The sequence below is a fragment of the Opisthocomus hoazin genome, chromosome 10 (genome assembly GCF_030867145.1).
Source record: "Opisthocomus hoazin isolate bOpiHoa1 chromosome 10, bOpiHoa1.hap1, whole genome shotgun sequence".
In the NCBI taxonomy this organism is placed as follows: Eukaryota; Metazoa; Chordata; class Aves; order Opisthocomiformes; family Opisthocomidae; genus Opisthocomus; species Opisthocomus hoazin.
In genome coordinates this window covers 19,538,603-19,565,945 of record NC_134423.1, presented here as the reverse complement: position 1 = coordinate 19,565,945, position 27,343 = coordinate 19,538,603, and the positions used below count along the sequence as shown (strand labels likewise).

The 27,343-nt window shown below is 42.2% G+C and overlaps 1 protein-coding gene across 1 annotated transcript; it reads right to left on the bottom strand.

Annotated features, from left to right (window-relative positions):
* Positions 1-1,719: 1,719 nt before the first annotated feature.
* On the bottom strand, positions 1,720-24,670 carry GLDN (gliomedin). The gene is made up of 10 exons (XM_075432010.1): positions 24,511-24,670; positions 21,206-21,257; positions 18,934-18,951; positions 15,766-15,873; positions 13,427-13,573; positions 12,538-12,657; positions 7,395-7,475; positions 7,191-7,316; positions 6,310-6,460; positions 1,720-2,932 (listed from the first exon to the last, which is right to left on the bottom strand). The coding sequence occupies exons 1-10, from the start codon at positions 24,541-24,543 to the stop codon at positions 2,473-2,475; spliced, it is 1,296 nt and encodes a 431-aa protein (XP_075288125.1). The 5' UTR covers positions 24,544-24,670; the 3' UTR covers positions 1,720-2,472.
* Positions 24,671-27,343: the final 2,673 nt, after the last annotated feature.

Below are 27,343 nucleotides of genomic sequence, written 5' to 3'. Positions count from 1 at the left end.
CTTGTAGCAGAGATGTTCCAGACCCCTCACCATCCTTGTAGCCCTCCGCTGGACTCTCTCCAATAGCTCCTCATCTTTCTTGAAGTGGGGAGCCCAGAACTGGACAGAATACTCCAGATGGGGCCTCATTAGGGCAGTGTAGAGGGGAAGGAGAACCTCCCTCAACCTGCTGGCCACACTCCTCCTAATGCACCCCAGGATCCCATTGGCTTTCTTGGCAGCCAGGGCACACTGCTGGCTCATGGTTAACCTGTCGTCCACCAGCTCTCCCAGGTCCCTCTCCACAGAGCTGCTCTCCAGCAGGTCCACCCCAAGCCTGTACTGGTGCATGTGGTTGTTCCTCCCCAGGTGCAGGACCCTGCACTTGCCCTTGTTGAACTTCATCAAGTTCCTCTCTGCCCAACTTTCCAGCCTGTCCAGGTCATGCTGAATGGCAGCAGAGCCTTCTGGTGTATCTACCACACCTCCCGGTTTGGTGTCATCAGCAAACTTGCTGAGGGTACACTCTAACTCTTCATCCAGGTCGTTGATGAAGAAGTTAAACAAGGCTGGGCCCAGTACTGACCCCTGAGGGACACCACTAGTTACCAGCCTCCAACTAGACTCAGCACCGCTGACGACAACCCTCTGAGTTCTGCCATTCTGGCTTGAACTGCATTTGCCCAAGTATATTGCCAAGCTTTTTTTTTTTTTAGCCAAAACATCTACTTTATTAGTACCAAAATTCAATTTAAAAAACACCACCGGAACAACAAAAAAACTCGGAAAAAACCTACCAACCAAAAAAAAAACCCCACCCCCCACAAAAGTCAGAAGAAGCCCACATAGACAAAACCATAGCTCTAGACTGTGAAGTTTTGCACTCTTCGAAGGTATGGGTAGAATTCTTGGTATATGAGTTTTGATGTATATACCACTTCACAGTATTAATTATGCTTTTTTCTTTCCCTCTGTATCTCTCTCCTTAGCATGCGAGGCCTGAATCCTGGCCTTAGTAAAACAAGCAAGTACGGTGAGCAAAGAGGCTGCAGTCCAGGCCCAACCACCCCTGTATCCCACACTGAAGCTTAGCTGCCACAGAGGGATTTTTCCGGCACATTTGCTAGACAAGGTTCTGCAGGAACAGACATTCCCAAATTCATTAATCCCTTTGATGGTGGCTGGATGTCACATAGGTATTAAGCAGCTCAGTGCAGTTCAGGGTTTAAGTGATACTTTGCTTCTAAATATTTGGATGAGCTCTGTGAACTTTACCAATCTACGCAGGCAGCTTAGAAATTCAGGTAGGGGTTTCTGAGAGCGTGATGTTGAATGTAGATACACAAAGCAACAGTAGGAATTTATGTTTCAATGTTAAATCTAGAAATCTGAAATACCAAAACAGAATTAAAATCAAAAAGTTCCTGTTATTTCTCACCTCTAGCTCTCAAAAATTTGAATGTAAGCAACCTCTGAATTAAGATTAATAACAAATTAAGTCACTAAGCACTACAATGAATACGTTCATTCCTGCTGCAGATACTTTATTTTTCTAAGAACAGCAGCAAAAAAGTATACCTTTCCTTTTAGGATTTCATTTCTATGGACGAACGTGGGGAAAATTTTGTTTAGAAACATATCTTACTACAATTAAGTATAGTTATAAAGCAAGTTATAGTTGTATAGTTTACAAGGCAGTGAGGGGCAAAGAAGAGCCTGCAGCAACACAAGCAACTCAAACACTGTTAAAAAGGAAATTTTAATCATAAATTTTACATCTTCAATTTTATACCTCATTACTTTTCTTTCCACGCTCTGTTTACTAAACACAATTTCATGTATATTCAGTATTTAATAATGCCATTATTCCCACGCTCCTTGTACTTGGGCTGGATTTTGCTTTTGATTATGTAACAGTTCACTGGACTTGTCAAATTTGAAGCCTTCTGGGTTTTTTTCTATTTAAACGACTATTTCCATCCCCATTATTTTAACAGCTCCTTGTCCAAAAAAAACAAATGTTCACAGAGAATCAGTGGAAAGTATTAAATGAAAATGACACAGGTATTTATACACAAAAGTTCATTTTACAGACATTTATACTAGACCATAATCACTGACTAGAAAACGATTGCAGATAAGATGATTGCAACTGAAAGTTATAAATAGTCTCTGCTGAGCACATGACCATGGAATAATCAGTGTACATTAGATACAATTATCAGCTGAATAACAGGGGAGAAACAAAAGCAAGTCTCTGCTAACTGTGCGCCAGCTGCAATACTGCCGCTCATCTTTCAGAACGACAAGAATGGCCTATGTAATTGAAGTGTGTTTATACAAAGACACCTGATTTCCCTTTTACGCACAGACAAACCACCATCAGCAAACAGAAAATTACACGAAGTGAAGAGACCCCTATGTGTATATCATATAGGTTTAAACAATCTATTAGTCAAACATGGCTCCCATACATGACATTTTAAAATATATTCATCTGCCAAAATGCACAGGGTATATCATTAAGCTCCCATTCTCCCATGTATACAAATTCTTATCTCTTAGGCTGTAAGAAAGCATAGCAAGAACAGACTGTGAAGACCGTAACTCAAACCTTGCGTCGATCTGTTTCTCTTTCAATAAATCAAAAGCAAAACTTACTGTCATATCCTTAGTATCAGTAACATACATAATGCCACATGCTATGAATGCGTTACCAGCCTTGGACTTAGGATATGTAGTGTTGATATGCTGAATGACTGAAAATGTTTCTTCATCAATATGTGCCACTATTATATTTTCGTCAGTGCTTGAAGCATATATAATCCAAAGACCCTTCTCATCCACTGCTACGTTGAAATACGTCTTCGAGTTAGAAAAGAGGTAGTTACGACCATGATATAAGGCATTTTCAATTAGCAGTGTGCCCAACGATGCTTTATCAAGCCCAAGTCTGAAATGAGATAAAGTATTCAGTACGTTGTGTTAAAAATTCATTACTACGCACACCAGTTGGTTGAATCAATTCAGAGTTCATTATTACTGCTAGAAGCATTGTTGTAAATACTTGAGTTCAAGGACCATTCTGACGTCTTTTAAGACAAAGTACTCCACTCAGAGCACTTTCCAAAACACCAGGAGAAAATTCCAAAGTAATACCCAATCTAAAAAGGTGTACAGAGCATGAACTCACTTTGGTAGGTTTCACATTATTTAGTCTATGAGCTTTATTATCACTAGGATGCAAGAAGGAACTAAAAGGAATGGGTATGAGAAAGAACTAGATACCAGATGAAGGCCCAGACTTGTGGAGTGAAATCTGTACAGAAGTTTGCTTTCTACTAGGTGGGAACTAAAGGAAGAAAACGTGATTGACCAAACCAGCATGAATTCTGGGCAGGTTCACCTAGTCTCATAAATTCCTCTTTTGAAAACAGTTCAGATAATGCAGTGATTTACTCAAGTAAACATCAAAGGAATAAAATTTCTGCTTTTGCAGAGCCAAAATTCTGACCTCATGCTGGCCTCCAACAGGACAGCCTGTGTGTCTCATCTCTGATGTATAAAATTTCTATTATTCCTTGAAATTCCTTAATAGGATGATAATCTGAGGACAGTGGAACTGAGCAGCTAAACTGACTTCCTCTACTAGTTTAAGAGGATAATCAGCTACCATCAAGACACATTTGCAGTTAGCATTTAATCACTGAATAATGCAGTGCTTTAGCAAAGGCAGAAAGTATGCTTTTTCCTTTCAAGTAATGCCTTCTGTCATGAAGCACATTTCATTGTCTGACTTCTCTCTAACTGTATAGCTCCGTTCCTCAAATAGAGGAAAAACATTACTCAGTACAGGAATCTGCTACAGTTACAAAAGTTTTCTGAAAAGACAGGCTCAATGACAGGAACATTTCAGATCCAGGAACTTACAATAGAAGAAAAAATACTGGAAGAATAATTTTTCTGCGGAAGAGACGTTGATAGCATATACTGGAAAAATCATCCTAAGAAAAGTAAGGAATGACTAGAACTAGACGATTCCCCTCAGCTTTTGTAGAACTCATGTCTGCAGCAACTCCATATTCCAGCAGCATGTATGTGCAATAAAAAAAGGCTTCAGGGCCGGAGAAGATTTCTGAGAAATGTTTGTCAACCCAGTTAATCTTGCTTCATGTTTGTGAGTAACCTCATGCAAGGGGTAGAAGGACAGCCATTAGCAGTAGTCGTCACATAGAAATGCAGATTTTCTTCAGGTTTTTTTTCTATAAAAGGCCAACAAGATAAAAAGCATCTCAAGATTCATTAGAAATGTGCAAGAATTGCAACACAGAACATCCTGTCTTTCCCTCTCTTATCTGAAAATCCTGAAGGCAGCAAAAAAGCAAAGTTTCATTCCTGAGGTTCTCTTCCACTCCTCCAGTGAAGGACAGTCTAGCCTAGAACTCCAAATGGTTCATAAATTTCTTAATATTCTGGCACCTTGAGGTAAATGACAAGCTATAGTGTAATATTTTCATCAGCTGCGAGAACTCAAGCTACAAACACCTCTCTGATCACTAAGATGAACGCAGTCAACCACAAAGAACAGAGGTGGGAAAGCATGTTATGAAACAAAGGAAGAAAGGATGAAGCAATCATCAGGGATCTGACCATCATGAGAAAACCTGCCAAAGGTCAGACAAACCTAGTTTTGTAAGTTTTTAAATATGACAGGAACCTCCTTTTAAATATTTTTTTCAACATTTGCAAAACGAACCAAACAGATCCTCATCTGTTCTTTCCATTAAATCAATACAAAAAACTCCCAGAAGCTTTTCTGCAGCCCATAATCAAGGACTTCACCATCACAGAAGTCATAGTTCCTCATCCTATCTGTACTGAAGGTAAATAATCTTAGAGTGAATAACAGAACAGAAAGGCCATCTCTCAGCAACTTCTTAGAGAGGTTTCTAAAATTCCACGAATAGCTTGCATTCATCTGTACATGAAGGCATTTCCCAATTAACAGTACCCAAGCAAAGGTGAGGACCCTCTGTCCTATCACTGTGTATTGCTTAGACAGAGATGGTCTTTTACAGATGTATAAACAAAAAGCCCTTAAAGATATTTAAAGGTTGCCAAAAAGTGGGCTTGTCTTTGGCAGAATAAATATTATAGAATCCAAGCAGCTTGCTCACATTCCTTGGCATCCAAATGAATACAGGAAGGCGGCACTCACACCTGGTTGGGAAGAGACATCAAAGTATAGTAATGTTCTTGGCTCGCACATCAGAGTCATGTAAGAGAACCTGAAAGCAGATGCAATCTTTCACTTGCCCTTGGACTGTCTTCCTTTGGCTCTTCCCAGAAGATGAGATTTTGGTTTTGATTTTTATTGTGTGTCTCTATCCTCAGTAAAAACTGCTTCGGCAGGAGGGTTGGACTAGATGACCCACAGAGGTCCCTTCCAACCCCTACCATTCTGTGATTCTGTGATTCTGTGAAATAGAGATGTAATTCCCAGGGAACAGAGATGTAATTCAGGGAGATACATTGGGAGAGTTGTAGGAACTTCTTATTACGAGGAAATCAAACAGCGGAGCCACTCCTCCACAATGGAATGCGCAGTTCACCAGGTCGCCATGTCCTCAGCTGGTGCCTTGGTGCGTTCCTCTGCACTAGCAGCATTAACTGAACCCCGACCAGCTAAGAACAGTACTACCCGAAAGCTGCAGCTGAACCAGTTCTTACTCTGATGCAGGCAGATGCACAGCTTATTTTTTTATATCAAGTACTTTTTTCTGACCCCCAAATTCCTTAGTTGGCTCCCATTTCTTTCTCGCAATTATGAACACAGCAAAGAACACCCACCGCAATGTAATGTATAACAGAAACCTGCTGGACCCCAGGACAGCCAAAAATCTGTTGTCACCTGTGCACATGGCATCTTGTTAATCTGGAGGCCCAGTTGTCATATCATATAGTAACCACTCAAGTTAACCACTTGCACACAGAGCTGAACAATGCTTAAAGAACTGACTGTCACAGCAGAGCAATGGACCTGCCCTGCCCTGCCCTGGCAGTTCCCCTCCTCACACAGCATCTGCACACACAGCTGGAAGGCTGGTGGCCCACATTCTGGTTAGAGATGGGAAAAAATTAGTTGCTCTGTTCTGGAAAGAATTCTGAACCATTCCTCCATACTCTTTCTATTCTAGGTAGGACCAAAAGGAAACATAAAATGGTACAAGGAAAGCAGTCTGCTTTTCTGAGGTTCACCTCTGCCACTCTTAACCCATTGCCTCTCCTTCCACAACATCGCTTGCCTTAAGCCAACTGTGTTTGACTTACTTCAGAATGACATTGGTTCCTCCTTTGTGGTAGTACAGATGATTGTTTTGTACTGCATGACCACAACCATAGAACAATCCTGTGATGTTAATGATCCTGTAGCTGTCATTCAGCAAGGCATTAGAATTCTCATATTCTTTAATAGATGTTCCTAAACGAAGGGGAAAACATGACAAAAAGGACTATCATTTGGTTCATCTAATTTTGAAATCTCTAACCTAAAATTCAGTCTCTACTGAAAGTCAGTCTCAATGAAATATCTGACAGATAACAATCGTATTTGCATTTTCAATCGTGATTCAACTTGCTGGAACATGATAAAACAATCCAGAGACAAACACCAAAAAAACCTATGGAGGTCTTCAAGTGTCCATTTCCCACTGACCTGATGAGCCCTAATTCTGAACACAGTTGGTAAATACGCAAGAAATATTTCCTTTTTCCACTTAGGTCTTAGATATTTTCCTGCACTAAATGTAGTTCATGCAGCACCTGATTTATCTGCATGCTCAGCTAAATGAAAAGGTAGAACTCCTAGCTACTATGTAGGGAAGTAAAGCCATAGGAAACTTAGGAAAAAAAAAAAAAAAATAAAAAGGCATGAACAACAGGCATTTAAACTTGGATTGGTTAAAAAACCCTAAGATCCTCAAACTATTTTCAAAATCTGATGTTGACTCTGAAAATGTCTAAAGATACTACAAATGTATATAACCGTATGCATAGTCAAGTATTATACAGGTAATATGGAAAATATTCTGAAAAAATGTGGGTAAGAAGCCCATCATACTTGACTAGAAATATTAGTTCAGGTTGAAGGAATTAAGAAAGCAATGTTAGTATAACAGCTAATTTTTGATCAGTGACTACTACTAGCGTACCTGAAAAATGCGTGGTAAGCCAAATCCTTTCATCGCTTATATTTGCCGGTTCCCGCATCCAAGTTCCAAACGTTTGCTGTACACTGACAAAGTGAACAGGACTTCCTACAGATGTTATGACACATTCTAGTAGAGAAAAAGCACACGTCCATTGTCTGTGACATTAACACAGTAAGCAGTTAATCACGCTCTGTAGCAGGTTACCAGCTTTTTTTGAAGGACTAGGGGTTCTGTCTTCAGCTTTTCCAGCCAGGGTATCATCATTTGGCACAGCACATGTCTCACCTAGAGTTGAGAGAGAAAGGGTAAAACATCTCAGTGTTCTGTATCCGACATGACAGATGTGCACATCAGTGACTCCACTAAAATAAAGGAATGACAACTGGCATTTTGTTTCATCTGGGGAAAAACGCTTAGGTTGGTTTGGTCAAAAGATGAGCTTCTCACTTCTGCCAAGGGAATGAAGTGTTCAGGCTGGTTTGTTTCCTCAAAACTGTCAGGCTGACAGTCAGCTCTGAGGAGGAACTAATTTTGCTCAACAGATTTAATTCCTTAGCTGCGAATTTCTGAGTAGCTGCTTAGAAAGAGAGTTGCCCCTTTCCTTAGTTGACTTCAGACAACTGAGATAGCTGGCAGCTGGCTGGTTTAGCAGTAATACCAAAATGCTTTCCTGGGAATGAGTGATGGCTAAACTCAAAAGCTTCATGCCCAAATCGACATAGACCAGCAGCGGCAGTATATTCTGTAGGCAACACTGGAAGTTTTGCTCACGCTCTTAATGCCCAAGACAGCAATAAAGTACTAACACATACGCTGAGCACACAATGCGTAAGAATGCAGATCAGTCATCCGTGCCGTTAAAGCAGCAATATGGAAGACTAAGGGAAACCATACACCATATTCCTTACACACATAGAAATGGTTCACATTAGAGACAAATAAACACCTGGAAACACTTTTCCCACCCTTCAACAATTTAAAGAGTAACTGGTTGGGTTTTCTCTTAGCATTTACTCTTAAAATAATGCCTGAATGAAATTATTTATGGACCTTTTTCTATAAACCCAGATACTTCTTCTGCTTTTAAAACAATGCAACACATTTCAGTTTGCTGAGAATGAGTAACCACAAAGAACAGTTCTCAGCTCTTTGCTGAAGATTTCATCATAGACTTGTTTTCTAATTCCATTCTTAACTCATCTCCTTAAACATTTCACACTGTTTGACATGCAGGCTGCGAATTCTTTCGGACGTGCATTTTCCTTATTGCCTTCCAATATCTTTCTGGGATTTACAGGGCTGAGATGAAGTTTAAATGAGAAAGATAGTAAAAATATGACATAAATATAAAGCAATGCTGAAAGGGTAGCGTGACATTCAGGAAAGAAAAGACAGATCATACTGCATCATTATTTTCTCCTTCAGGTTATAGCCTCTCTTTGTTCACGCAGAAGGAAACCACTCCAAGATAGAGCAAGAACACCACATATTCCTCCCACCCCTTTATCTAGGACATTGGGTGATATGACATTGAAAGTTTGCAAATGTTCACGGTGTATCTCCAAAATAAGGCACAGTCAATCCAGCCATGGGAAGATGAATGCCTATAGCTAGAATCTAGCAATCCTGGTAGATCCCTTTCCAGCTTCTGATCTCAGAATAATCTCAATAGATCTCATAAAAGGAATCTACTCAGCAGAAATTAGAAGTTGCAATGCACAAGTTTTTTTTCTTGGGCTGAGTCCAACAGATAGAGTTAACTGAATGAGCAGTTCCCTATACAGTAGTTTAATACTACAGAACAGCCAAGGACCAGGTCAGTGTTTGTAGAGAAGCTGAGTACGCTATTTGGATTTGAGAATATTTGCAATACTTTCCGAGAACTTTCAGCTGCATGAAACACAAAGCAAATAAGATTAAAAAGACAGTTTTCAATCAGAGACTTTTATGTGAAATTTTCACTGCTTTCTTTCCATCAAAAAAGATACATATCGTACTGATTCTGATCATAAAATATTCTGACTGAGAGTTAATGGAGTTTATATACATTAAAAATATTGATTTGGTCTCTCTGGGGAGGGTGGGAAGGATGGAGCAAGGGAGTGTGGAGCAGGGATGTTTTGTTTCTTTTAGAATTAGCTAAAAGTACCATTGAGAACAAATACACGTGAGCTTCCAACTAATTATTCTCTACTCTTAAAGAAATAAAAGTTTTACCTGATTCAAAATTTAATTTGAAGAAACCATTGTTGTATTCTTATATACTAAGTTAATTACAGTTGTAAATCAGCATATGTATTCTCTTTTCTTCAAAGGGATACAAGTATTTAATTACAAAATCTGTTTTATACTTTGAATTTTGGTAATAAGATCCCACAGCCTACTGACTCATAAAACATAAATGCTCACTGAGGAAGATCTCTTTGTGGAGTTATTTAACTCCCCATTTGCACTCTGGGATTTAAAATCCATCAGAAATCCATCAGAGTGCTTATCCTCCAAAGCACTTCAGTCTGTTTCAACACTTGAAAAGAGGCTACCAGAGTAAATGTTCCAATTATATCTTGTACAACAGTTCATGCGTTTCATAATTTCAAATAGGATGAGATTTCTGCTCCAGCTATCTACTTTCCGTTGTAAGGAGGCTCTTGGGGCTCTGTTCTGACACTTCAATACCCAGCATCTCCTGACTGAGGTTCTTACATGCTACTACAATTACGTGCTGTATTAAAAATAAGAGGTGGAAATAATTGATAGATGCTTCACCCAGTATTAAATATTCACTGGCTAATAGCATGTATAATAATTAAAAAAAAAGATTTTTCATCTGAGAAAACTGTGCAGAATGATGGTGACATGGAAACATATCACCTTATTAATGGTGTGACATACAAAGTGCTCTGCTTGTTTCACACTTCATGACTGCATGAAGTTCTTGTGCGATTCCCTTTTGGTACGCCTATCAAGAAACTACACTCCCACTTACAAAAGAAACCCCACTTTACCGAACACTGTCACAGATAACTCTTAGTTTTCCAGAAATGTGAAAGATTAGTAACTGAGACATCCTTTGCTATTCTTCTATAGGATCACTCTGACCTCCCTGAAAACAGGCATCTCAACTGGGAGGAATATTCATCCCAGCACTCTGAGGGTAGCAACAGTCACTGACAGCCGCCACTGTCTTGAATGCAATACCGTCCAGGGGTAAAGGACAAGGACAGCTAGCTCAGGACACAGATCCAAACCCAAAAGTTTGCTTCTGTTCTCAAGCTGGAGTAAGCTAGAAGCACAATGCTGTTCTTGCACCAGCTTCGCTTTGCTTTCCATGCTCAGCTTGAACCAAAATTTTCCAGTTAGCACAATACCACAATGTTTGTAGAACCCATGCTTTTGAGCATCCAAACCACCAGTTCTTCTCATGCTCTACTGCTAATCCTTTATAGGGGAAAAAGGAAAAATAAAAAAGTCTTCTCCTCTTCCAGTACATCGAAATGATTTGAAATACAAGTCTCAAAGCTAGATTTTTTTTGAGAGAGAGTTTTCAGGAATGCATAACATTTTTTCAAAAGTCCAGCAACTGCAGACATCCATCTCGAAATACCTTTAAAACATGGCTGCTGATTTTCACAACAAAATGAGTACAAGCATCCTTTATTTCCAAGCACCAGCTCTCCCAGCTGCGCCCGCTTCCCCCTCCCTGCAACGTGCCTGAACTAACATCTAGAAGTATTAGAAAAATCAAACCCTCATTTAATACTTCTAATTAAAAACAGAATTGTTTAGAATGGTTTAGAGCTTTAGAGAAATGAAGGATCAGAGATTACATTTTCTTTTCAATGTTGCTGAAAATGATTACAAAAGTTGCAAACACTTTTAGAAAGTCTCAATGTCCCTGTTAATTTCTTAGAAGCTGTTCCTGCTCAAACATGCAAAAAGGATTCAAGCCTATCTGAAGAATCCAGTTTAAAATGCAATTTTTCCATGACAAATATAAATATTTGTAAAAATATGGTAAGAAATGTGTTTACTACAGAAGGTTTTTTAGAATATTAATATAGTCTTTCCCGTCATGTTGACACCAACACTTTCTTCCACAAAGTATTGAGCTATTATTAATACATTTAAATCCATATAAACTTCAGGCATGGAAAAACATGCTCAGTACACTATATCCATCAATGTAGTTACAAAATACACTGTTCAAGACAGCAGAGTACTTCCAGCCAGTCACGGGCTGGAGGAAGAGATATGTGCCAACTAACTTTCTCTGTACATGCTCCACACAGCAGAGCCAGCGCTTTACTCACTGAAAAACACACATGGGCACATGCACACACACGTGGGATTTATCTGAGGCACAATTTTAATCTTTCTGAGAAAAAGATCTAAAACAGGGATGGAAGTTGTGACATGAAACACTGACATGATTTTTCAACAACCCACAACATCAAGTTCAATCCATGGGGATTTACTGCTGTGCAGCACACCTGAAAATCATACCAGAGATATCTCATGGCAAACAATTATGTCAGCACTGTAATCAGTGACTTAAAAAAAAAAAAAGTGTAGCAGCTGCTATGCTTCAGCACACAGTCTATGACCTGGCAGTCTGGATACTGCTGTTTTGGTTCTGACAGTATCTGCTGTGCAATTTGCAGCCACAGTTTGAAGAGAATCTACGGTCTTTTATTTTCCTTTCTGAATATTAGAATTAGCCATAAACCTCACCAACACTGCTACAGTAATGGAAATAAAAGGGAGTCATGATCCACCTGTCATTCAGGATACAATGATAAATAGCAACAATGGAAAAGAACTCAAGAGCACCTTGGCTCCAAAACTTTTATATTCAAATGGACACAAAGTCTCAGAGAATCCTTTTGTATTCCTCCAGCTTTTAAAAGTCCTAGCTGGCTCAACCTTGCTTCAGTTCTGCCAATGACCAGGCAATTTCATTTTCTAGAATATAGTGAAATGTAGCCTGGCTAACAGGTGTAATACTTACATGTAAAATTAAAAATCAGCATTTAAAAGCTCAAAATTTCAACTGCATTTCTCTTACTTTCCAAATGTACCCCATCTAACAGAAAACACCATGTGTAAATGCTTTGCCTGAACATTGGCATAGCACGATTAAAAGACTAATACACACTGGAGATAGCTTGCTGCCTTATCCAGATTATATTTCCTCAAAACCCCTAAGCACATGCTCAGCTTTAAGCGTGTGCAGTTTTACTGACGCCAGCACAATTAAGCACATGCTTACTGTTTTGTGAGAGTCGGAACTGCAGGCTCGGTCTTGAACCTGTTTATAATACTAAAAAGAACACTGGAAAGAACTCACCTGTGCATTTGCTGCTGTATATGTTCTCCTGAAGCTGTGCTTTACCTTTACGTTTTCCTGGAGGCCCTGGGGGTCCAGGTGGTCCAGGGGGCCCTGGGGGTCCAGGTTCACCTTTTGCACCTGTGTACAAAGCAGTACAACAAAACAGAGTACAACATCACAGGCCCTGTAGGCAACAGACAACCTGCAGAGAACTGCACGTGTCCACGTGAGGGACTCGGAGAGATCTCTAAAACAGCATCTCTCTTAAGTTTCTGCGTACAGAAACACAGTGCAATAAACTCACCGCAAAGCTGTTTGTTAGAAGGTCAACCATACAGAACTTCACAAATTGTAGGACATCAATGTATTTACCCCTCTGGACTACAGGCAGATTAGAGTTATAAAGTACCGTTGCCTTTTACTTACTGCATTCTAAGACCTCAACTTCAGAGGCTACAGTGCTATAATTTTACACAGCTTATATCTGTGGCTGCTTCATGTATGCCTGAATGGAAATCTGCACCTCATTTTCTAACAGAAAAATAACACTACACTGCAAGAAAGGGCAGGAAATGAACTGTCTAGAAGTGTCCTGGAAAGGGAGGAGTTCACGTACACCTCAATCCAAAGCCCAAGCAGAAAGTTTTTGTGGATACTTGCATTAAAAAGAGAACGTAATCTCCTGGACAGAGCTTTAAACTTTTGGAGCTACACACACCTTTGAAACTATTACTGAAGGACACAAGTATCTGAACTGCAGCAATACTCAAGAACTTCACTGTGGATAACACGGTTATGTGGATTGGTCCTGCTCTTGCAGATCACATTCATGCTTTAGAAGCAGAGTTTATCTTTTTTCTGTCAAGTCCACCATTGCAAGAGAGCTCCTAAGAGCACTTCTTCCTACCTTCTAATATCACGTCATTGTTTGCATCCCCCTTTTCACCCTTTGCTCCTCTTGCACCTTTTCCTCCTGGCATACCATCCTTGCCAGGTAAACCCATTTCTCCAGGTTCTCCTTTCTGTCCCTGATCACCTTTTGGTCCTGGCACACCTAGGAATAAAAAGCATTTCAGCACCAAGAACACTGTTCCAGTATTAAGCATCAGTCAATACTTTTTTTTTTATACAAAATATAGTCAACTCTAGTTGGTTTTTTCACCTGTATTTATCTGGGTAGCTGTAATTTGTTCTGATTTCAAAACAACGTTGTAACCTAATACAAAGGGAAACTGTGTACAATCTGTTTGGTGCAAGTAATACATTCCTTACCTAGTGACCTCCGAGTTTTGACATGAAATACACAGGCCTGCGCCTCATTAACACTGGCTGGAGAATTTCTGGGTAAGTAGGAATACTAAAGGAAAGATGTGAAGCAATACATTTATCTCACCTTTGCAAGGCATTATGAAGGGCATTTTCATGGTTCCTCTAGACTTTATCTTAAAGTAATTATGCACTAACATTACAACACACATTGCACTTGTAATATTTTCCACTGGCCCAACACAGCACAGATACAGCTACCTTGTAACACTCCCACACAGCTGCTATAACCCTCCCTCTACACTTGTTAGAAGCATGATGAGTCCACATACATGTTGTGCTTGATCATGTAGTAAAGTAACATATTTAAGATGATATTCCTTTGTCTTGTGTGATTTAGTTCTGCAATAAGGACAACAATTGTGTGTGTGTACAACTGACCCATCAAAACCTTGCACCCTCTACTTTTGCGGCAGTTAGGACTTTCTTGCTTCAGGATAGAGAAGCATAACAGTCATACAAACAGAAAAGTCAGTGCTCTTGCAGGCATAGGTTTCAAGTAAATTATATTTTTTAATACTTGACAAGAAAATGCTTGGCTTTCTACTTACGGTTTTACTATTTAAATTGGTTTTGTGAAATCAGAAACAGAATTAGTTTTGGGGTGAAATACGAAATGTGTCTTTGGCACAACTGCCACCTGATACTGAGGACTGGTTCTCACTTTCATTTCCAATTTTAAAAATTTGTTGAGGATACTGAAGTGACAGACTATGTGGTGTCTCAAGATACAGCAGACAATTGTTCCACTTGTACCTGCCAGCAAGCCCACAGGCTAGGTGCAAGAGCCAGAGTAACAGATGGGCCACTATAAACACCAACCTGCTAACATCAGCCTGCCTACTTACCAACATCCCCCTCCTCTTCTCTACTCTCTCAGTTCCACTGTTCTGACACCCTTTTGTCTCCTGACCCTCCTCCCTCCCTGCCCAACCTGCTGCTTTCTCACTCTGCCTTGAAGGCACCAATTACACACCAATGCTTGCAGACAGTGCTATTGCACATCAGATAAGCCAGCAGCTTCACAATTTCACAGCACTTTACAGGCTCTGAGCACAGCAAGTGCCTATCTGTCCCTTCAGCTACCGTGCAGTGACCTGTTGAATCTGACACGCCAGGGCTACTCCTGTTCTATTCAGCTTTTGCCCTGCCCCATTTCCTCACGTGCTCCTGAGCTGGACAGCCAAGAGACGACAGCACTCCTGCTGCTGGTTCTCTCTGTTCTTAGAAGAAACACGTCATGGTGAAATCAGTAAGTCAGGTCAAATGGTTTCCCTCGACCAGCACGGAAAAATTGCTTGTGGGCTACGCACAGCCTACGGGCTATATAGCAGAGCTACTCCATCTGTGTCAACTACATTAAAATAGTACCTAGAGACCCTACTGACAAAGTTTATCTGAGACTAAAAAAAAGCTGCTCCAAGAGTTTCCAGCCTAAATGAACACTAGAGAAAAGAAAAATATGGAAATATACTGTTCCTACCATAGTTATTACAAATCTGGAACCAAAACCATGGTAACGTCTAACAACTTCCACCCCCAAAATCTGGCTCTTTTTTTAAGATATCTGAAGTCAAAGGGCAATTAGGTTGGCAGGTTGAGGAAGGGAAATATTCTTACAATAACAGTATTTACCAGCAAGTTCAGAACACTGAGATTCAATTAAGTGCATTCAATAGCTTTTATTTGCAATATTCTATAATGTATTTATACCGTCTTCCTCACTGTGGAGTAAATCTGAAGTAACCCACCACTGCTTGGTGTAAGACAATGAATGCTACAGAATTCTGTAACATGAAACTTCTTTGTAAACACTGAAACCCTTCTCCCTGTACAAAGGTCTAAAAGTAACTACATCTGAATATAACAATGAGAAAGGATTTCTTTTCTAAACAACCACAAAAAGAAAAAAATAAATACCTATTTTTCCTCTTCTTCCATTTATTCCTGGTTCTCCCTTTTGTCCTGGTATACCTGGGACTCCATCTGATCCATTGTAGCCAGGCAGCCCATCAAGTCCAGGAGGCCCTGAACAAACCAAACAGCAAACTTGAATTTTCATTGTTAAATGTAATTTATCCTTAAATCTACTGTATTTACATATAGTATGTTTATATATATATATATTCCTTAGACATACAAAATCCTCTAGTTGGCCATTACGTTCCCCATGTCAATAGAGTATCATCCATAAAAAAGAAAAACAAAACCCAGAAAAAAACACCCACCCCAAACAAAAGCAAACAATACAAACAAAAAAACACTCACCCACAGCAAACAAACCAAAAACTATGAAACCAAACTTACAGGTAAGGTGCTTGTTTGCCGTGGCCTTACCATAAGAAAAATGACTGAAATGAATACGGCACACATTTTGCATTAAGGCCAGCTCAGATCAGCCTTTTGGATTCCACTTCAAGGACAATCAAGCAAAGGAGGCAGGAGACCTGCATGGATGAGCAAGGAGCTTCTAGGAAAACTCAAATGGAAGAGAAAGGTCTATAGAATGTGGAAAGAGGGACAGGCCGCTCAGCAGGAATAGAGGAACATTGTCAGAGCTTGCAGGGAAGCAACAAGTAAGGCTGAGGTCCACCTGGAATTAAATCTGGCAAGAGATGTCAAAAACAACAAGAAGGGCTTCTTCAAGTACATCAGTAGCAAATAGAAGACTAGGGAAAATGTGGGGCTGCTGCTGAATGAGGTGGGTGCCCTGGTGGCAGAGGATACAGAGAAGGCAGAGTTACTCATGCCTTCTTGGCTTCAGTCTTTACTGCTAAGGCTAGCCCTCAGGTATCTGAGTCTCTGGAGGTAGAGAGAAAGTCTGGAGAAAGAAAGACCTTCCCTTGGTCGAGGAGGATTGCGTTGGAGATCATTTAAACAAACTGGACATCCACAAATCCATGGGCCCCATGGGACACACCCACGAGTGCTGAGGGAGCTAGCAGATGTCATTGCTGAGCCACTCTCCATCATCTTTGAAAGGTCCTGGAGAACAGAAGTGCCTAAGGACTGAAGAAAAGCCAGTGTCACTCCAGTCTTCAAAAAGGGTAAGAAGCAGAAACCAGGGGACTACAGGCCAGTCAGCCCCACCTCCATCCCTGGAAAGCTTATGGAACAGCTCATTGTGGATGTCATCATCAAGCAAGTGGAGGAAAAGAAGGTTATCAGGAGCAGTCAACACGGATTCACCAAGGGGAAACCATGCTTGACCAATCTGATAGCCTTCCATGATGGCATGACCAGCTGGGTAGAGCAGGGGATGAGGGGAGAGCAGTGGATGCTGTCTACCTCGATTTCAGCAAGGCTTTTGACACTGTCTCCCATAACACCCTCATAGGGAAGCTCAGGAAGTGTGGGCTAGATAAGCAGACAGCGAGGTGGATTGAGAACTGGCTGAATGGCAGAGCTCAGAGGGTTGTCACAAGTGGCGCAGAGGCAGGTTGGAGGCCTGTAGCTAGTGCGGTTCCCCAGGGGTCAGTACTCAGCCCAGTCTTGTCCAACTTACTCATCAACGACCTGGATGAAGAGTTAGAGTGTGCCCTCAGCAAGTTTGCTGATGACACAAAACTGGGAGGAGTGGCTGATAACACCAGAAGGCTGTGCTGCCATTCAGTGAGACCTGCTGGAGAGCAGCTCTGTGGAGAGGGACCTGGGTGTCCTGGTGGATGACAGGATAACCATGAGCCAGCAGTGTGCCCTGGCTGCCAAGAAGGCCAATGATCTCCTAGGTTGCATTAAGAAGAGCATGGCCAGCAGGTTGAGGGAGGTTCTCCTCCCCTTCTGCTCTGCCCTAGTGAGGCCACATCTGGAGTACGGGGTCCAGTTCTGGGCTCCCCACTTCAAGAAAGATGAGGAGCTACTGGAGAGAGTCCAGAGGAGGGCTACAAGGATGGTGAGGGGACTGGAACATCTCTGCTACAAGGAGATGCTGAGGGAGCTGGGCTTGTTCAGCCTGAAAAAGAGAAGGCTGTGAGGGGACCTAATATATACTTACAAATATCTTCAGGGTGTGTTTCAGGAGGATAGGGCCAGACTCTTTTCAGTGGTGCCCAGCGACAGGACAAGGGGCAACGGACACAAACTAAAACACAGCAAGTTCCATCTGAACATGAGGAAGAACTTCTTCCCTCTGAGGGTGACGGAGCACTGGAACAGGCTGCCCAGAGAGGTTGTGGAGTCTCCTTCTCTGTCCGCCTGGACAAGGTCCTGTGCAGCCTGCTGTAGGTGACCCTGCTTCAGCAGCGGGGTTGGACTAGATGATCCCCACAGGTCCCTTCCAACCCCCACCATTCTATGATTCTTGACAAACACAGTTTAACCCATCCTGTTTCTGAATTTGGCAGTGACTATAACACCTTCCACAAGCCACACAAGCTTTCATGTTCTTATGATATTCGCTGGACTAATCTAACACACAAAAGCGTTTACCTACTTGTCCAGAATAACGTAGAGCCAAACCATGATGGGTTGATACAGAAGACATCACTCCCTCTTCGTCACTATTTGAACCCCCACAAACAAAAAGTACCTGATACTTTTCTGATAGAATTATTCTAAACAGACCCACAGCTAAAGAAGCATAGAATAAAGCAAGTAACCATTTATATAGCCTAGCAACCACGTGAGTGAGAGCAGAAAGAGAGAGTTAAATAAGAAAGGAAGAAAAGTTACGAGGGAGGTGGGAGAGTGCAATCAGTAGCCAACATTTTTAGAGATGTTTTTAGTGTTAAATTATAGTATCAGTTTACTCGAGGTTTGGGGTTTTTTTAATACATGCTCATCTCTTCAGCTAAATGCTACTTAAACACTCTTAATTAATTCAATCTGGTTTTGATCAAGTATGTTTTGGCAAATGTGAAACTATTCTGTTCCCTCCACCCGAAAAGCATAATGCCCAAAACCTCCCCCCTGTCTCAGAACGGATGAGTTGACCTAAATAGAAAAATTATAAAGGAAATCAGTCATGCAATCCTCCCTCATTCTAATTAGCAAAGGAAGACTGTTCTATAAAAGATACATTTCAACATTTTGTACCAGAAACTGTTTCAATTACCCCAAAATGCTACTGCAATTGTCAAAGTATCTTACCTGGGGGACCTGGGGGGCCTACAACAAGAACAAGAAAAGAACACAAGAAAGGAGAAATGGTGAGATTAACCTAGAAAGAAAACAAAAAGCAATGGCAAATTCATTTGATTAGGCATTAGATGAGAACAGTAAAAGGGGGGGGGGAGAGGGGGGACCCCCTCAAATTTCACAATTAACACCTATGGATTTCACTGCTTTGTATTATAAATAACTACTTGAGCATTAGCAGAAACTCAGACTTACTGAAAGGGTATCCTTAAAAGCAATTACATATGCACGTTTTGCCTTTTGCAAATCTCAGTTGATAAAAGTTTGACAACAGTTTGACAGCCAACCACGTCTGCAATGCAATCTCACTGTCAGGGGCTCAGGTGCCTTTACAATACTGTGGATGCAAGGCATCTAACAGTCACTACATTTCCTTTACACAAGTGATCTCCAAGATCCTACTATAGTAGAAGAAGAATAGCTTTACAATGCTGATCAATGTCACAATCAAAAATCCTGTTAAATAAACACGTTAAAAATACATGTTACACTTCTCTGTGTTTTATGGATATTTCATTGCAGTTTAGGATTCAGACTATTTAAATTAAAAAAAAAAGTCTTGTCATTCCTATTAACTACATCTAAATCACAATCCGGCTTTTCACATGTAATTGTTCTCCAGCCTGGACCAATCTCCCCACAGAACCTGGCTAGTGTATTAGAGACTGGACTTGCTTCAGTTATTCAGCAACCTGTAATACAATAAGATCTGTCTCGCTCTCTCTTAGTTCAAGTATAGGGCCTTAATGAGAAGAAAGCATAGCAGGCAGGAGTAAAGCAGAAAATGTTTCTGTAACAAGATTCATCTTACGTCATCCCCAATACACATTAAAATAAAAAAAACACAAACAGGAAAAGCACATTAGAAGACTACAAGGATAGGTGGTAGTTGCAATTAAAGAGCCAAGTTAGTTCTGTGAACATTTTTATCCAGCCAACAAGTACTGTCTGGTTTCAACAAAACTCTCTACAACAGAAAATAACAGTAATTACTGGATTTCCCTAAAGATTACAATTTTCAGCATTAATTAGAAAGCACTACGAGTAAAGTGAAAACCATTTTACAATACCATTACAGCAATTATCCCTTTTAATCAGTACAGGCAGTTAATATCTTTCTGCCAACTTTCCAGTAAATGACCACTTTTCCCACACTACGATGTTACGTCCATTAGTGCATTCAATTACTTCCTCATCTCAAAAACTGAGGATCTTGATTATCGTTGTATAAGCATAAGATAGATAAGAAAGGTGCTTGAAAAGTAGCAAACATCACAGAGGCCTATAGTAGAGAAATCCAGTATTAGATACAAAATTTAATAGTGTCAAGAGAGCAAAAAGTTGGAGAAGGCACCAAGTAGCATGAATTCAGAAGTCTGGAGCCCAAAGAAACAACCTTTTAGGTTGTCTGTCGTTCAGCCTCAGTTGCAGCCAGAGCCGAGCTACAGTTTCCAAAGTAGCATTTAGCATCTGTGAGTACTACGATAATTCTCAATTATGCTAAAATCAGTTGAAAATACAAATCAGGCAGCAAGTGAAGTACTTTCACTCTTAAAAAGCAGCTTATTTCTTATCTTCTCATTTCAAAAAGAACACAACTCTATCTGTTATAGACTTCAAAGCTGGACCATAGCCCTTAAATTGGCTACTACCTGACATTCTCTTCACCAAATCGCATAGAAACAACTCCTCCTCCTTCTCTTGTCCCAGCCAGCGGCTGCTCCAGCTCCTCACCAGTAACACGTGACACCCAGCATCCTGTTACCATGGTCCAAGGCAGGGGAAGCAAACACGTTGCTCATCTACGTCCCACTACCCCACAGCACTTACAGCAATGGAAGCAAGTTTCTACACCCTGTATGTTCATTCCATGTTAGCTCTGAAGTGTGGGGACATACACAACAATACCAAGACTAAACCTCAGCTAGTATTTTAAACACCCAAGTCTGTATGATTTGCTTATGAAAATTAAATGGGAAAGAAACAGCTCCAAGTAACATCAACTGAGCTCCTTAAATTTCAGCATTTATAGTAAATAGATAAGTCCCAAAGTAGCACCCATTATTTTTTTTAAATAAATAACCCAATTGATATGTAAATTCTGATAGAGTAAATAGCGTAGTTCTTTGATGTCGTCGCTGACCTCAAGTTCTTTGAAAACACTGTACTTCTGTATTCCTGAAGGTAACTAACATAGGTGTAATGCTTTAGACAATCAACTTACCTGTTAAGCAAATCCCTTTTGTGCTGTTACATAAATCCACCATCACTCGGACCTAACAGTGCAAAGAAAGTAAAGTTGTAAACAACACGTGCCATAAAAGTATCTAATTTACTTTGCCTACAGAAATTATCCCAGAACCAGAGATACTACTCTCTGCTCTGTGCCCGTAAGAATAAACTATCTAGAGCTACCTTAACACTGTGATACCATTCATCTCTTCAGGCAGTGATTCTCTCATAGGAATCTGCTCAATATATCTCATTCTAAACCTTACTGAAGATATGAAGAAAATACCGTGTCGACAACTCCATACGTCATCTAAGCACCAAAGTTCACACGTTACTGTGAGACATGTGTGACTGTCCATGCGTTGACTCTATCACTGGAAGGTATTAAAAGCCAACATCAACCAATAAAAGTTACATTCAATTTTATTTTGTATTCGTATCAAATGATGGATACTTTTCCAACATAGCATATGCAGTGAGAAAGATGACCTATGTTCCGAGCAAGCGATTTCTTGTCTTGCAATAACCAAGATCTCCAAACGTGGAATGGAACTTGGTCCACTCAGAATACTTCATCCCACAATGCCAGACTTTATAAAAACCAAGCTGGAAGAGACATTCATACAGATGCTTTTAACCTAGAGTAGACTCAAATTTATCAATTAAAAAGCCATCTTTACAAAATACATGGGTTTTGGCTGGGCAAATGGTCACTTTACGACCTGCATGCTGCGAGTCGACACCCTAAAATGTTTTGCAACTCATCAAAACATCCAGCAGAAATGAGAACATTATGAATATGAGCACTGGAAGTGTCTCAACTCTATGCGAAAGCCTAATGTTTATAGTCAGGAACGAAAAAGATTATAATTCCAGGGCTGTGCAATATATGATAATTCATTAACATATTTACCCAGAGTTGCCCCTGTATTCACCTTTGTACAATTACTCTATTTACACATGATGGAACGCACTAGTCCCAAAACACAGAACAAGCGCCAGTCAATCTGAGAGGCAGGCTGATGTTTAATCCCAGCAAGGTTATTCGCCATGGTCAATCTTTGTTTTTAATGCATCATTAGCTTCTAGTGACAAATCCAACAGACTCAAATAAAGGATAATTATTCTGATGGCAAGTATTCTCTTGCTGCAAAATCAAACTATATTTGACAACGGATTTCAATTGTCAGATATATACCGAGAATTTACTCAATTCCAGACTGTACTGGAACAGCTCTTCTATTTAGAAGTTTTAGATTCAAATTAGCTGAGAAGAGATAACTGGTTTTGAATACCAGAATTTGCTTGTTCTCTTTCCCTTCACACCGCTCAAAAACACTTGGCTTCTACCCTGTAATTTGTAAAATACACATTGTCCATGTGTGCTCTAATTCAAACTGCGTTTTAATCTAAATGGTTTTGTTGAGGTTGCTAAAGTGATTACAGCTTGCTTTGGGGCCCTCCAATTATCTCAGCAGCATTATTTTTACCAATCAGAGCAATTCAGGTGACAATTAAAAACCATGGCACTCAAGAAGTGAGTGTGTCATAGCAAACAGCCTACAAGCAAACCTCCAGCTTCACTATGACAGCTGAGGAGACCAGTCATCGCACCAGCCAGCATCACCTTTGCCATGAAGAACGGCTACAGAGAAAAGTACCTTACTTTAATGCTAAAAGCTTAGTTTTCTCATGAAGGGTGAAAAAAGAAAGACAGACAACCTAAACGGTGCGGCAACAACTCAGACAATTAGATGTCCACAAGTCACCACTTCGTACGTTGTTTTAAATCTCACTTTCAAAATTACTGTTCACAAACTTGCTGGACTGTTACCTTCCCATCAGCCTTTGTACAGCAGCAGATTTGCCAATTTCTTATTTTTATTCTCTTAAAAAATAAATATATATTTATAAATACATAAATAAATAAACAAAAGGCACAGAACCAAAAATATACTCAGACTATTAAAGCTAAAACATAATTTTTGATGCCTAAAGTCATTATTTCAAAGATTCTTGAGTGGGGGCCACCACAGGTCTCCCCCGACCAGCAGCTGTGTGGAGCAGAAGGATCCCTACGCCCGCAGTACCAGCCTGCAGAGACCTGTGCCTCCGCTGCAAGAGGGACCCTGCTCAGGCCAGGCCTCTGCCCAGGGGCCGGGCATCGCCCTGCGGCCCACCAGAGCAGCGGGGATCAGCTCACCCACTGCAAGGAGCTTCGTCTTTCATCTTTGAATTGCACACGTCTTCTATTGCAAATTCTACATTCAAAGCACAAGACTTGGGTGTTCTGAGCTTAAAAAAAAAAAAAAAAGGAATTATTTATTCTAAAATCCCAGACAACTGCATTATCAAAGCACTATGCTACGAACACCTACGCTCTACAGTCTCATTAGCTCTAATATCAATGGGAAGTTATCACTGTAAAATATCATTGCAATGGTTTATTAACAAAAATGCCAGCAGAACATTACTGGAAAGGTATTTTCTGTAAGTAATTTTTTAAACCAGTAATATTAGTCGCATCAGTAAGAGCGTGAGTTGGCTCTGCTCTTGTGTGGGCCTAGGCCTGCAGTCCTTACCGGGGCAGGATTCCCACCAAGGGTGCCTCAACAGTAGCATTTTTTTTGCATTTCTTCTGTCTCAGAACTCAAAAGCTGTCCAAGCTATTCAGTATTTTTCAGCTATATGACCTGTATAATTTTTCAGCCACGTGGCCTAGTTCCTACGGAGCAGGGATAATCTTCTCCCCGGAGCCGTTGTGCGGCTCTGCCAGGGCCAGGCCACACGGTTCCCTCCCCTGGGATCTAAAGCTCGCCGAGAGGGCGCGGCCGGTCTCCCAGGAGCGCGACGGTAAGGCGCTACCCGGCGCCTCACGGCAGGCCGCCGAGCTGCAGAAACGCACCGGGAAGGAGAGTTAACAACCCGAAACCCGGGAAGGCTGTCTGACTTTTTACGGCAGCGAAACTCCACCAGCTTCATTCAACGTAGGCCGCCAGCGGCCGAAGCCCTTCCCGGCACTCTTCTGGGTAACCGGCCTCCGTGGAGCCGAATCGCCCCCGGGAAGCCGCACGGGCCGCCCGCCCTTCCTCACACCTCGACGCGTGCGGACGGCAGCGGCCCTTCCCCGGGCCCCGCACCGCGGGAGCGCGCCCGGCCCCGCACACGGATCCCCCCCCACGGCACCGAGGGCCGGCGCCGCCGGGCCCCCCCCTCCTCCCACCGGGCCCCAGCTCGGCGGGGCCGCCCCGCCGCCACCGCCCGCGGGCAGGGCCGGGCCGAGCGCCTCCGCCGTACCGGCACCATGGAGTAGGTCAGCATCATCAGCATCTCCTCGCTCTCGGCGCGCACATGCCCGCGGCGGCTCCGCTTGCTGCGGGGGGCGGGCGGCGGGGCGGATGGGCCCGGCAGGCCCCGCAGGGAGCCCGAGGCCGCCTCGGGCCGCGCCGCCTCCAGCTCCCGCAGCGCCGCGCCGAGCTCCCGCCACTGCGCCAGGAGGAAGAGCGTCCCGGCGGCGCTGAGCGCCGAGAGCAGCCCCGCGCCCGCCAGCAGCCACCGCAGCGCCCGCCCGCCCGCCGCCTCCATCGCCCCGGCCGGCCGCCGGCGGGCGGGCGGGGAGGGATTTATGGGCCCCCGGGCAGCCCCGCCGCCCCCGCAGCCCGGCCCGTCCTGGTCCGTCCCGCCGAGCGGGGCCGGGCGGCCGCGGGGAGCGGCAGCGCGCGGTGAGAGCAGCTCTGTCCCGCAGCCCGCTCCGCAGCCCGCCGCGGCGCCGAGCTGCTCGAAGAGCGTCCGACGCCCGGCCCCGGCAGCGCTTCGCCCCGCAGCCCGAGATGCCCGAGCGCGGGCTTTTCCCGAATCATTCCTGCCGACCCTTCCGTGGCGTGGGGTATCTATACACACAACAGGTTTTGGTCCCGATTAATTCACAGTAAAGACAAGAAAATGAATTCTGCAGAATTTCCCTGTTGCAAAGAACAGCAGATTTGAATCGAATGTGAAGACTTCGTGAAGATTGTGGAAGTTTCTCAACTCGGAACTGTCTTTTAGAAAAGTTATTTAAAATGCTGACATTTCCATTTCAAAGACAAAACGATTGTGCTGTCTTACCCTGTTGCTATTTCAAATGGATCTCAAGACATTCACAGCTTTTCGAATGCCAAGTTTCCTAGGAGAGAGGGTTCCTGATCCTGGCTTTGTCAGTGACAGTTCTCAGCACATCAGGTGCCACATTTTGTCTCAGAAATCCTAACGATGCCATTGACCTGCAATTCACACTAACCCCACGGCGCACTGAAGGGTGGCCTAACAGGGCAAGTCAAACTGGAATTTAATACATGCAGTTCTGCTGCAGTCGGTTAAGCACAGTAGAGAAGCGAAGACAGGAAAACAACTCCATCATAGTCAAGTTCTCATCTCTCTAAAATAGAAAAATTACTGCAAAAAGCATGGATGTCCCCTGCCAGCACGTTGGAGACTCTTTCCTTCTGAAACTGTCAGTAATGGGTTTGGGTAGAGCAGGGTGGAAGTACAGGGGACAAACCTCATTCCATCTCATCCCATAAGGACAGATGAGAGAGAAGATGATCATCACACATTCAAAGGTGTAAGGCTCCCCAGAACAGAATCATAGAACAGTCTGGGCTGGAAGAGACCTTTAAAGGCCATCTAGTCCAACCCCCCTGCCATGAGCAGAGACATCTTCACCCAGGTCAGGCTGCTCAGAGCCTCATCCAACCCAACCTTGAATGTTTCCAGGGATGAGGCACCTCCCACCTCTCCGGGCAACCTGTGCCAGTGTTTCAGCACCCTCATTGTAAAAAATTTCTTCCCTCATGTTAAATCTGAATCCACCCTCTTTTAGTCTGAAGCCATTACCCCTTGTCCCAGCAATCCATGCCCTTGTAAAAAGTCCCTCTCCAGCTCTCTCGCAGGCCCCTTCAGGTACTGGAAGGCTGCTCTAAGGCCCCCCCGGACCCTTCTCTTCTCCACACTGAACAGCCCCAGCTCTCTCAGCCTTTACTTACAGCAGAGGTGCTCCAGCCCTCGGATCATTTTTGTGGTCTCCTTTGGCACCGCACTCCAGCAATGTTCATCTCTGCCGAACTGCTGAACAGATGTCCTGCACCATCCCTGCACAGTCTTAAAAGTCTGCTCTTGTGTGTGCAGTAATACAGGATCACCGGGATCTGGCTGGTAGCTCACACATGTTGCAAACATATCCAAAATGCCTTTTTCACCGTGTACGGCAGACAGATTTGGGGAAAAAAAAGTTTCACTGTATTGTGCAAATACTTCCTACCTTATGGTCTAGGAACCAGTTACACTGTCTTGGATATGTTCTGCTCAACTGCTGCCATCTCACAGTAAGTTTTTCAGCTTTCTATATTTTACAAAACAAAATCAGGAATCTAATGCCTCGACTGGCATTTTCAGAAACCAGTACACTATTTAAAACTTAATTTGGCTAAAAAAAAAACCCAACCCAAAACCCCTGACAGAACAGCAGCTTCATTATCAGATTCTATTTATACTCCCACTACTAGCCTCCAATGAAATGTCCATAAAAAAAATCTCACTGAGGTTTAAATTACTGCTTGAGCTCTTTACCATATTGTTGCAGATAATCTGCTCTATGTAAAACTACAGATGTGTGTATTTTTTTGCAGAATGAACAGTCTTAGAATGTGTTCCATCAGTAAAATATTGACATTTTAAGGAATAACAACAAAACCAAATATGTAAAAACCTCCTGAAAAATCACTTCTGAGGCCTCGGCAGACTATTCTGAAGCTATCACAAAATGCTACTTACACGTGAATAGTCTTTCTGATACCACTAAAGATTACCAGAATAATGGTTTACTCTGCAGTTAATATCCTAGCTTAGATCATAGAATCGTGAAGGTTGGAAAAGACCTCTAAGATCATCAAGTGCAACAATCGACCCATCACCACCATGCCTATGCCTGCTAAACCATGTCCTGAAGTGAAAATGCTTATCATAGAAGTGCATATTTGAGTTTTGCTTATAGTATTAATCTTGTGAAGGTACAAAAAAAGAAATATGTCTTTGCATACAAATTCCCAGAAGACAATGTATCTTAAGCAAGCTTGGTTTATAATTCCATAGA

Bases quoted from the DNA above. Each gene is read 5' to 3' on its own strand.
- GLDN (XM_075432010.1), bottom strand. From the start codon at position 24,543: ATGCTGATGATGCTGACCTACTCCATGGTGCCG. The intron at 21,258-24,510 runs GTACGGCGGAGG...TTGCACTGTTAG, and splicing joins TGACCTACTCCATGGTGCCG to GTCCGAGTGATGGTGGATTT. The intron at 13,574-15,765 runs GTATTTATTTTT...TTTTATTCCTAG, and splicing joins TGGAAGAAGAGGAAAAATAG to GTGTGCCAGGACCAAAAGGT.